The following is a 12,252-nucleotide window of genomic DNA, read 5'->3' as shown; positions in this document are numbered from 1 at the left end:
CCTTAAATGGGACTAATTATGTGAACAACAAGCTACCAATAAGAATCATGATGCCCTCCATACGAAATAAATAAACATCAGTTTCCACCTAATAGTTACTTCTTACAAGTTCAAGACTAATCCCATTTGGCATATTTTAAGGAAGTGAGCTCTTGACCCCAAATTTTTATGGGCTGTAACAGTAAGTCCAATAAAAGAAAGGAAGCATATTTTAAAGCCGCTCTTAAAATCAGATTGATTTTAGGCACAATTTTGAGAATGACAGCGTTTCACCTCATGTTTCAAGTAAAGGGATAAGCGTGACTGATACAGCCCATCCAGACCAATAAGATATTTCTTGCTATGAAGATTTCTTTTTAACAAGGGTTTTTGAATATCCGCTTAACCCTCCCCCCACAGACAGATAACGTCGTACCACGTGGGTTGCATTAGTTGCATCGTATTATATGCTGTAATAACATGCTAAGGGAGCTTTCTAGGTGAAATGTGGCAAAATCAGACACCAGCTGAAGATCATGAGAAACAACAATTTCATCCCAAATTGGTCTGGAGATAAATAAGCCTTTAAATATATGTATTTGAATGATCTGCTGTCTGCAAAACGCTCTAGGATCAGCTGTTCACAGCACAATATTTATTGCATCTTTTTCTGTAGATAAATAAAAATGTGAAGTAGGTACCGGTGAGCTTCTATAGCCATGTTATCGCTATTTACTATATTTGTTGGAGCAGTTTGTGGCCCCTGTTCTGGATGCTGTGCGCTGTAGGGACAGCTCTAGGGCTTTTGCTAAAGAAACCCTTGTGTAATCCGATGGCCACAAGTCAAGCTACAGCTTTTTAAATTACATGGCGTTCTGCCTCTACGAAAGGGACACAAAGCTGGTCCCAGAGTGTGCTTAGCAAAAAACTAAGCGCAACGATAGCATGCTGGCTTTTCACTGCAGCAGTCTTTACCGTTGAGTTCAACCGGTCCTGAGTAAATCGGGAAGAACACCCTACCAAAGCTTTTGAACAGATGAGAAAGTACTCTAGAAGTAAACAGGACCCAAAAAGTTCAGACCTAAGATTCACTAGCCGGAGAGGTCCGGAAGATGAGGAGAAAGGGCAACCCATAGGGAGCAAACGCCATGGAGGCAGGTGGGAGAGGTGGCCGTCCCCCGCCGGGCCCCGCTGCCCGAACCTTTCGCTTCAAGGAGTCCTGTCTCTTTTGACTTTTCCAAGAAAGAATTAAAAAAACAGAAGGGGAAAAAAAAAAAAAAAAAATCAGAAAGAAGATAAATGTGGTTCTTGTTACTTGAAGCCAGGAATAACTGACCAGTAAATTTCCACGAAGGAGTCCCTTCCCACACGGCCCAGCACTGTGAAGTTTGTTGATGTGATACCTGCCATCTGCCCATCGTGATCAGTGTCCTCTTTTTATATATATGTGTATGTGTGTGTGTGTGTGTGTATATATGAAAATGGTCCTTCAGGTGGCCGTGTGCTGGGGCTGCGGGCAGCTGGCCGGGCGCAGGCCGCCTCAAGCCACCGCCACATTCACAGTTGCTCAGCTGTGGAGGAGAAGGAGCAGGGGCGCCGGCTGCATTCGTTTTAATTTAATTTTTCACTTCCTGAGGAAAGATGGGGGGGTTTGATGGGATTTTTTTAGACCGCACTCGATTTCACCACACCCCCCCCCGCGATCCGAGCTGTGCCCAGGAGGGCGCTGCCCGCCATGTCCCGCCGCCTCCCGCCATGTCGCGCCGGGGCGGGCGGCACCACCTCCCGCCCGCCAGGGGGCGCTGCGCCCCGCCTCGCCCCGCCCGGCCCGGCCCGGCCGCCGTTGCGTCTGCGCGGCGCGGCGGGGTCGGGCCCGTCATGGCCGCCTCCGTGTTCTGCTGCCTCTCCTGGTGCAGGGATGGCGGCGCCGGCCACATCCCGCTGAAGGAGATGCCGGCCGTGCATCTCGACACGCAGCGCATGGGTAAGCGCGGCGGGCCCGGGTCTCCTTTCCCCCCACGCTGCCAGCCGCCCGGGCCGAGCCGGGCCCGGGGCCGGGGGAGGCGGCGGCGGCGCGGGCGTCCCCCCGGCGGGGAGGCCGCAGGCGGGGAGCGGGGGGGGCCGGTAACCGTTCGGAGTCTTGTCCATACCGCTCTTGGAGCGTCATCCATAGGATGAGCTATCCACAAAACCGTGCCCCGGCTTTGCTGGGGGGAGAAGTGATGCGCGGCAGCTGCGGCGGAGCCGGGGAAAGAGCTGGGAAGAAAGCAGCGTGGCCTGTCAGTCTGTGTTTATCCAGCTGTATCGGTGCACCTTGACTGTCTCCCATGTTCTTGACCATGACAACAGTGCCTAAAGGTGAAGTCTTCCACTGGGGAAGGAGAACCTGGCAGAGGATTTTTTCTCTCTGTATTGGCAGGCGTGTTTCCGATAAAAGGATTTTTTCAGAGAAAAAAAACACGTTTTAATTCCATCAAACGTTTCTACCCGATGTGCCTTCTCCTTGCCAAAATTTTTTTCTCCTATATATGGAGACAGGGTACAGGGCTTTGGTCTCACAGTGAACCCTTTGTGACTAGATTGTAAGTTATGCTTCTGATGTGGCTGAGCAAAGGTTGTAATCGGCATGGTGCCGTAAAACCCAAGAGGCAAAATTAGAGCAGCGTATAAATTTTAAATAAATAAACCTTAGTTGAAAGATGAACTAGCCTGTAAGCAGCCTTCCTTTTCTTACTTCAAAGCATGGCCCGTCATCATAATTCTCACAGACTAATGAAGCTCTTACTTGGGGCAGAAAATTCTTTAAAAAGCCCTGCCCTTAATGTTTAGGGTTTTTAAGGGCTGCTTCCAGCCTTCTAAAAACATTTTGAAGTTTTGCGGGTTTTTTTCTTCTTGCAGGAACAGATGTCGTCATTGTTAAAAATGGCAGAAGAATATGTGGCACAGGAGGCTGCTTAGCCAATGCACCTTTGCATCAGAACAAGAGCTATTTTGAATTTAAAATCCAGTCAACAGGTTAGTCAGCAAAAAATGTACAACTTTAAATGTGGAAGGTATGTCAGATTGCCTGCTGGTGGTCACATCTCAAATACTGAGCACATGCATCTTTCTAATTGCATCCTTGAACTTGTGAACATTGGAGAGTTTTATAAGTTGTCATTGTGTAAAAGGAAATTTCATTTTCTCTTTTTTTTTAATTGTGGCTGTGAAATATCAAAAAGAATGGTGAGTATATAATAAAGGAGTGCAAATACTAAAACACCATATTGTTTTGTATGCTGTTATGCATGTTTTTCAGTTAGCGTATTTTAGAAATGTTTTTTGGTAAATAAATGCTTATGACCACATAAAACACTGTAGCTATGAAGTTTTGGGTTTTTTTTTTCAAATAGTGCAGTTTATCCAGCAACATTTGTACCTATTTGTCTACCTTAATTTGCTTTTAACATGCACTGCCTTGCCCAGGCAAGGGTAACACTCCTTGTGCTACACTTTGCTCTTCAAATCAAATGTGCAGCACTTATTCTGACACTGCCTTATCAAGAGGAGCCTTTCAGCACCCTGTTTCTTTGTTTGTTTGGCACAGATCTAATGCAAGGCAGCTGAAAATGAGTGAAATTTGGAAGCATTATGCTTTTTAATACGGTCAGCTTCACTAGTACAGACTGCACTCCAGGCTTGCCTCTATTCTAACATTAAAAATCAGCCTGTATTTTAAAAACAACAGACACTGTGAAAATGAAGCTGTTCTTTCCCTAAGCGTGTAGGGGGAGGGAAGAAGAAGGGAAGTGTTAGTCCAGAGACAGGCCTTACGATGCCAGCTGGAGCTTGAACCCGGCGGTTTTTGGGTAAGGGTTGTTTGCATTCAGTTGGATTGGGGTGCAGGCAGTGTGAACAGAAATCTGTCCAAAACACCGTGCAGTCAAACTGGTTGTTTAGTTTTAAACTACATGTAAACCCCAGATCAGTCGTAACTTGGCAATTTTAGTATCCTGTCTGTTGGGGGAAGAATCCACTGCAGCTGTTGTTCATATATGGTCATTATTCACAAAGACACCGTATCCATGCTCTTATATGCGAGAAAAACAAGAAATAAACTCGCCTGGTCCCTATGAGCCATGTCTTGTCTATTCTTGTGCACCAAGGCAGGAGAATTGTAGATCACTTAACTTAAAACTTTGATTCCCAGAAGTGTCCCTGTGCAATCTATTAGGGGTCATCTGTGGGGTCACCCTGACTATCAGAAAGTTTTCTGAAGTCTAATCTGAATCTTGTCCACATTCATGTCCTTTTCTTTCTGGGCGTATGAATATTAGAATAAATTGTTCTGCAGTTTTGTCTTTTGAAACTAATTTTCTTGTATTTTTGCCTCATTTTAGTCTTCTGTAGATTAAGCGGTCCCAGGTTTTTTTTTTTTTTCATTATCTCCTTATAGATGATGGTTTTACACTTTTGGTTGTTTTTGTTTTTTCTTCTAGAATATCTCTAATTGACCTAATTTGTCTCGAGGTATGATGCTTAAAATGGATACTCTGCTCCAGCTGCAGCAGAAGCAGTCCTTCATCTGCTGTACATACAATATGTCTGCTTTATATATGCCATACATCCAGAAGTTTTTCACAACAGTAGGGTGCAGACTCAACGCTCAGTATGTAGTCTGTGATAATCCCCAAGTTATATTCTATGAACTGGTTGCCAAGCCACTGTTGTATTTGTGCCAGTTACTATTCCTACTTACCTGCTGTTCTTCGTAATTCAGGAAAAGCAAATGCATTTTCCTTATTTCAGACCTCTTAACCGATTTGTCAGGATAATTTAAACTTGAGGGGCCTCTGAAGAGCTTGCAGTCCCGTCAGGTTGGTATTGGCAGCACATTTAATAAGCACATTGTCTCATTATCCAAGTCATCAATGTGAATACAGAACAGTATCTGACCTCATGCATTCAATACAAAACCTCAAACCCCACTTGAGTCATCTTTTTTGATTTGACAGGGTGCTGCTGCTGAGTAGTCCTGGAATAAAGTTTTCTAACCAGTTGTGCATTCATATTGCTGTAACTGTCTAGACCATATGTTGGTTATTTGACTATTTCAATGTTGTATGAGTTTCAAAAACATTACCAAATCAAGATCTATTGCATTTACAATTTCTTCTTTTTTCCCTATGACTAGTCTAACCAGCTGAAAAAGGAAACTTGTGTTTTTCACAGATCCATGCTAGTTGGATTTATTTTTTTATATTCTCCTACAGCCTCAGAGTTTGTTTTCAATACTTTTCTGGGAATAAAAGTTAAGCTAAGTGGTTACAATTCTCTGAATCCTTCTTTTTCAGGGTAGATGCTGTTTATCTTCAGTCTCTTGTGACTGCTTGTACTGGCCCTGGCTGGGATGGAGTTAATTTTCTTCATAGCAGCTCCCATGGTGCTGTGTTTTAGATTTGTGACCAAACCAATACTGATAACACAGTAATGTTTTAGCTATTGCTGAGCAGTGTTTGCACAGCATCAAGGCTGCCTCTGATTCTCACTCTGCCCCTCCAGTGAATAAGATTGGGGGGTGCACAGTTGAGGGTTGTGAGGTTGGGAGGGGACACAACCAGGCGGATGCCCTGAACTAACTGAAAAGATATTCCATGCCACATAATGTCATGCTCAGCAACAAAAGGGAGAGGAGGGGATTTAGGGACGGTAGCCATCCTTTGCTTGGGAGTTGGCTGGGTATCAGTCTACCCGTGGGAGGTGGTGAGATTGCCATTGCATCACTTTGTTTCGTTTTTTCTTTCTTTCTTCCACTTCGCCTTTGCTTATTAAACAATTTTTATTTTTACCCACAAGTTTTCTTGGTTTTACTCTTCCTTTCCTCTTCCTCTCCCCTACTGGGGCCTGTGGGGGGAAGCAAGTGAGTGGCTGGGTGGTGCTTAGCTGCCTACCAGGGCTAACCCACAATAGTCCTGGTATTTCCAAGAGATACATACCAGAAGTACCGCCATGGCATTAGTTAAAAACACATTCTTTATGCTGTGCAGCTTCAGTCAGTCTTAAAAAGAATGTGGTGGTTTGTTGTTTTTTTTTTTTTTCTTATCATGTTAATGTCACGTTTTAGGGATTTGGGGTATTGGAGTTGCAACCCAGAAAGCAAACTTGAATCAAATTCCGCTTGGTCGAGATGTCCATAGCCTGGTGATGAGAAATGATGGTGCACTGTACTATAACAATGAGGAGAAAAATAGACTACCAGCAAACAACCTTCCTCAGGAGGGTGATGTGGTGGTGAGTTTCTTAAGGCTTCTTTACTTCCCCAGTTGTTCCCAGATCCCTTTTATTTACAGCTCTGTGGTCAGACTGACCATTTCAGTCAAATTGTTCGGCTTGCATTTCCCAGTTTGGAAAGTGCTGATAGAAACTCCTGCTGTGTTTGAACGGATCAGCAGCCTGGATATCAGTGGACTTCATTCTCAGCACTGATATGCTGAATGAGGGACAGAGTTTACCAGTGTTTGAAAAGTAGCCTCTAATGCTGTGTTGCAGTCTGGTTGCAGTAGGTACCTGATGGATAACTCCCATCACAAGGATCTTGTGTTGTTTGAGATGGGACCTTCCTGAACAAATAATGTCCTGGAATGCATTACATAGCTATGCACCATGCCCAGCTGAACCCAAGATCCCATAGCTAACTGGTTAATGATTAGAAGGACAGAGCTGAGCAGAGATAGGTCCTGGATGATAAATGAATTGTATTGTTATCCAAACTTACTCAGTTTGGGGAGGGGGTAGTGCTCACTGGGAAGATGAAGAATGAGAGCAAATGGAGAATCTTAAGATTTTTTTATACCTCACTATTCCAGGTTTCTCAAAACATCTTTAAGTGACTTTGGTCAAAGGGTTGTGTTTTGTTGCTGTCATTTTCTCACTGTCCTGTTAGAGGTTTATTTTCTAAAATGTGTGGGAGCATTGCAATAAAATTTAGACCATTTATCACCACTACTTTTTCTTGCGGGGTAACCTTGCCTCTGTATAGCAATGGTTAGAAATTTTGTCTTTAGAAGCCCCAAACAGCTAAGGTTTGTACCTCCATCCTTTACACTCAGATACTATATTATTCTTTTAATCCCCTCTGAAATAGCTTTTTTTTTTTGAGGGTTGCAGACTGTTCCAGGGTTTGGTCAACCTATGTAGCCTGAACAGCTTCAACCAATCACAAAAACGTAGCTGATGTGTTACTGCTAACTCCCCAATTTTCATAAATTTCAATTTATTTTGTTCTGTCACAAAAATAGATTTCTGAAGTACTGAATGACAACACAAATTGTCACACTCAGCCATACCAAAACAGTGAGAAAAATAATTTAGCTAACAAGTAAGTAATTTATTACCTTGTTAGTGTTTGTTTTCTGCTCTGTAGTCAGCATATTTATAGCATTGGGTACGAAACCATGCTCTGTTGCCACTGGCAGAGTAAATGAGCTGAGAGAGGTTTCCGTATGGAAGTATGGACAGATAAACTTAATTCATAGCATTGCTATTTGTTAAAGTTATTTCCATGAGGACATATAAACAAGAAGACTGCAAACTGCTTAATATTAAAAATAATTGAAAATTTTGTGTTTCTTCAACATAGTGAAGAACAGTTTGGAAATTTGTTTTGTAAACTTAGTAAGATGGGGTGTGCAGTACAGTGCTGTATCCAAATTGAATGTGCGTTCAGGAATCCTGAGTATTTGAAAATACAAATGTTACTGGTCATTTATTAACTTCTAGTACTTCGCAGGAATATTTCAAGTGAGGTTTTCTAGGATGCTGTGACTTTTATAATGGTGTTAAAATTTGCCTGTGGCTAAGAAAGCTAAATTAAGTAGCAATCTTATGTGTATAAACTTGTTGATGCTTTTTTGTTAACTTCCTGCACTTTGTAGGGCATTACATATGACCATGTAGAATTAAATGTATATTTAAATGGGAAGAACATGCATTGTCCAGCTTCAGGAATCCGAGGGACTGTTTATCCGGTGGTCTATGGTAAGTCAGAGATTTTCAAACTGTTTCACAGTATGGACAATATTTTTGTACCAGGTTTGTCTTGTGGGCTATGTATTCTTCTTCTCACTTACATGGAACACACATCAATCATTTATTTTTGGCAACTACAACAATAAATTCCATGAAAATACAAACCTGGGAAAATACAAAACTATATTTTCACCTCATTTTTAATGCTGCTTAATAGCTAGGAAAAAAAGCACCGTTTACTGACTGCTTACAGTGTCCACATCCAACAAGCTGGGGAGTTACTGCATTCAGTCTAAAAATTGCCAGGTAAAAAACTTGTGAAGCAGATGAAAAAAAGAAAACCAACAAATTCAAACTAATTCTAGCCCACAAGTCTAGTGGGCTAATCTGATTTATCTCTGAAGCTTCGTATTTATGCCTGTTAATTTCACATACTTCATAAATGCATTCAGCGTTAGATATGAACAGATAACTGAATTGCTGTTTGTATTTTCTTATGGAGGTAATAACTTTAATGTAGTACTAGTACAGCTGCTTGCTGTATAGTGGTACAGCTCTTTGCTGCTATACCAAATTGATACCCAGTTTTGAAAACCAACAACTGGTGAGCAAATTGTGGTAGCTGTTTTGCCAGCAGCCATCAATACAACACAGCAGTGAGGTATACCATATCCAATTAATCCCTGCATAGGCAGTTTGAGAAAGAATTTATGAATTATGGAAGCTGGAATTTGGCCAAGACATGTGTTAACAATTTACTCTTCCGGAACTTGGCGGTGGTTTTGTAGTTCCCAAGTAGTCAGAATTCTGTTTAACATCTCATCTGAAAGGCAGCGCTTCCCCTAGCTCAGTGCATAATCAACACTACGCTCTGGGTTGGCTTGTCGCTTACAGCAAACGATAACTGCTCATCGGATTCCCTCTATTACACCTACAGCCATCTCCAGTTTATCTTTATTCCTGTGTGAGCTTCCTCTAAGTAGCAGCCTCTTCCAAAATCATTTTGCTCTTGAGATGCCATTAGCCATGTGATGGGGATAATTTTTTCATTTCATGGTTGGTCCCTAATGAACTGTTGGCATGTTCCCATTTCTATCTTGATACATTTGTAACATTGCATTTTATGAAGAAGAAGATGATACTCTAGATGTGTTGCAGAGCCTTTGAAGTCTATAAATGTATCTGAGAAATTACATCTTTCCGAGCTATTAGAGTGGAAATTGTTTTATATGGTCGTTTTGTGATGTGTTCTTAAGCCACATGATGGCGCTGCTAAAAAGCGATGGCAGCACTGCGGGAGCTCCTTGTGCAAACAGCTTCGTGAGCAGCCGGGAAGGAGTTGCCGTGTGATAATTGATTGTTGCATCTTGCTTATATTTTGGAAATGGTGTTACATAGCATGGAGAATGCAGGTTGCTTTCAGGAGACGTTTGGTAGCATGTTAGCCTACTGTAAATCATCTTTTTCTCTGACTAAAGAAGTTCCGTGCCTGGGGAATGCAGTGACCTTTTATTGCCAGGCTCTTATTATCATCTTCCACAAGTGGGCATAATTTCATCGTAATCATCATGTCTCCTACGTACAGCTGTAACAATTGAAGCCTGCAAATTGCTTTTGCGTGGTACTTACTTGGTATAAACTTTAACTATAAACGCCCTTAATTTAATGTGAACTTCTTCTAGTCATGTGAAAGGATTTGACCATAGAGAAGAGAGTTTCTTAAGCATTTACCCTATCCATAATTCAGACTAGAACTACAGATATCTTTTTAAAAGAAGCATGATAGAGCAGGCAAACACAGTGTCAAGCTTGAAAATGTGAAACAGAAAAATGGACTTAAAGGTTGTTCCCTACAGCAGCTGTACGTGAGGCACTTCTGTGAAAATGAGATGCAAACACTGCATAAGTACTACAGAACTGTACAAATGCACTAATAGGAGTTTTAACTGAGCCTAGGAGGGAAAAATTCCTTCCTTGGCCCTGAGATATCTAAATTCCAAACCAAAATATGGAGATGAAGCTTTTCTGTTTTGATCTAATGTTGCTAGATTACTAGCTTCATCTTGAAGAGGTGGTCTTTGAAAGAGATCTTGCTTTTCTGACTGGTTGGGTATTTCAGTTTGCTAATGAAATACATGAAAGCTTTGCTCTCTTGAAAATCCTCAGCAGTTTCTTTTTTATATTTTACGTTGAAGGTAGTAACACTTGTGTCTCAAGTTATGCAGGGGGTCCAAAACTGGGAGAGGTATTGTAAAAAACAATTAATGTCCAACTTAAAGAAGCAGTCAAAGCAGCTCTCTTTGGATCACATGCTAAAACAGATGGTCTGACACCAACCATTGCAGACATCTGAAACCTTGTAAAACTCCAGAAAAATCATTGCAGACAGCTGACACTCCAGCAGAATTAGGAAGGGGACAGAAAAATATGCAGCTGAAGAGGTGACAGCCCTGCCATATGTATCTGGTAGTGTCCTTAATCTGTAGATTTCTGGAGAAACAGAGTAGAAAATTTGGAGGGAATTGCCTGAAGCGCTGCTGACACTCCCAGTGGAATCAGAGGTAGCATTCCCATTGACTTTACCAAGGACCATTACCGACTAAAGTAAACAGCAGAAAAGAGAGATGACTTGCTCTCCTTGGGTAAGTGTGTAGGGCTTGAGCAAATTTCTTGAAGAGATTTCTTTTAATTCTCTTGTATATATGTAGTGGATGTGTTGGAGAATATTCTTCATGGCTTGAGCATCTAGTAAGATAGTGTAATAGAGGATCAAACTCTAAGTGTTCCTCCTCTAATTCCTTCTGTTTGGTTCTCTTCTGCAGTTGATGACAGTGCCATTCTGGATTGTCAGTTCAGTGAATTTTATCATACGCCTCCACAAGGGTTTGAAAAGATCCTCTTTGAGCAGCAAATCTTCTGAAAGTCTTCATACCGAAAATTTGCACCCTGCACTGTTACAAAAGCTTTGTCATCTTAAATAAAGCTTCAATTTACTTTTAAGAAACATATCTGTATTTTTAGTAAGTACTTGTGACTGTTGTCTGCAGAATTAATATGTTAACTGCAACACCAGGTAACTGTGTTGCAAATACAAGATTTCTGGCAATGTTTTGTGGTTGAAAATGAAGTGTTTTGGGGCAGGGTTTTTCTCTGATTTGTACTTGATGCATAAGGAGACTAAGTATTACATTCAGTATTTTGAATAAACTGGAGCTCTGTAAAGCAAATAGTTCTTATGCATATGATAGCTATGGAGATGGATAGTTCTCATGATTTTTTCCCAACTTTTTTTCACACAGAAGTTATGTATTTTGTTTAAAGAAAGCACTGTGTTTCTGGTCTGTGATTTGGAGTTGTGGTGTCCCAGTTGTGCACAATGACTAATAATACGATGGCATAACTAGCAGCTAGATACCTTCCCCCCCCCCCCCCCAGGTGTAATTTAATCCATTCCCTCAGTCTTAGACTGGCAAATATAACTTATCTATTTCTCCTAGCTTTTCATTTACTTTTATTGTGACAAATAATAGGACATTTTCTAGTAATACTTTTTTGTTGAACCTTAAAAAGCAAACCTGAACACTACCTGTGTTTTTGAGGACCACCATGCTGTGTTACTCTGCTAGGAAAGCAAATACAGATCACTCAACCTGGGATTGCAAAGGGTCAGGTGAAGGGTATGAGATGTTATGGTGAAGCCTTACATCTAAAATGTAAATTAGATTATTCTTTTATGGAATAGCGTATTTAATTTCTTTATGAATCGTTTATAAATGATTAATGGCTAAGACATTGTTCTAAAATGTGATGCCCTTGAATATAAATTGTGAGATGCTTATTTCCCCTCTTGTCATATTTAATATAGTTCCTAGAAGAATTTTTATTGTAAAGAAAATCTTCATACTGGATGTTTGGTTTTTCGGTTTTGGCTCTTCCTGGGTTAATGCATTTGCATAAATGAATGATTTTATTTAAATATTTTTAGAAATTATCTGATTCTGAAACTTTCAAATACAAACAGTTTTCACAAAGCCTTTCACCTTATGATTTTCAGCATCTGTCTTTTCATTTTGAGTGGCCCGTGTTTTCCTTCCTTTTAAGCCTTGCTATCACATGACAGTGTTGGGTAGAACTTTTCAACCTGAAAGGAATGATGCCCTTGTCAGCATTATGGTATAAAGCTCGGGAGATGAGAGTGCAGTTTTATCATCTCCCCTTGAAATCTGCTCTGCTTTGCTGTGGTCAGATATGTTATCTAAGTTAAAT

At 41.1% G+C, this 12,252-nt stretch overlaps 1 protein-coding gene across 3 annotated transcripts; it reads left to right on the top strand.

The window, feature by feature from the left end:
• Positions 1-1,853: 1,853 nt before the first annotated feature.
• On the top strand, positions 1,854-11,006 carry SPRYD7 (SPRY domain containing 7). Of its 3 annotated transcripts, none has more exons than XM_075718373.1 (5): positions 1,854-1,963; positions 2,878-2,994; positions 6,083-6,249; positions 7,893-7,995; positions 10,809-11,006. In XM_075718373.1, exons 1-5 carry the CDS (start codon positions 1,858-1,860, stop codon positions 10,904-10,906), a joined length of 591 nt encoding a protein of 196 aa, XP_075574488.1. In that variant the 5' UTR covers positions 1,854-1,857; the 3' UTR covers positions 10,907-11,006. The 3 variants fall into 3 exon arrangements, with proteins under 3 accessions (XP_075574488.1, XP_075574498.1, XP_075574506.1); XM_075718383.1 differs by lacking the exon at positions 10,809-11,006 and adding an exon at positions 7,257-7,336 and having other exon boundaries at positions 7,893-7,944; XM_075718391.1 differs by lacking the exon at positions 2,878-2,994.
• The last annotated feature ends 1,246 nt before the right edge of the window (positions 11,007-12,252 follow it).

Source organism: Pelecanus crispus, chromosome 1, assembly GCF_030463565.1.
Source record: "Pelecanus crispus isolate bPelCri1 chromosome 1, bPelCri1.pri, whole genome shotgun sequence".
NCBI classification, from domain to species: domain Eukaryota; kingdom Metazoa; phylum Chordata; class Aves; order Pelecaniformes; family Pelecanidae; genus Pelecanus; species Pelecanus crispus.
Note: the sequence above shows the minus strand (reverse complement) of the source record. Positions and strands in the feature narration are given on the sequence as shown.

Bases quoted from the DNA above. Each gene is read 5' to 3' on its own strand.
- SPRYD7 (XM_075718373.1), top strand. From the start codon at position 1,858: ATGGCCGCCTCCGTGTTCTGCTGCCTCTCCTGGTGCAGGGATGGCGGC. The intron at 2,995-6,082 runs GTTAGTCAGCAA...GTCACGTTTTAG, and splicing joins ATTTAAAATCCAGTCAACAG to GGATTTGGGGTATTGGAGTT. The intron at 7,996-10,808 runs GTAAGTCAGAGA...TCTCTTCTGCAG, and splicing joins TGTTTATCCGGTGGTCTATG to TTGATGACAGTGCCATTCTG.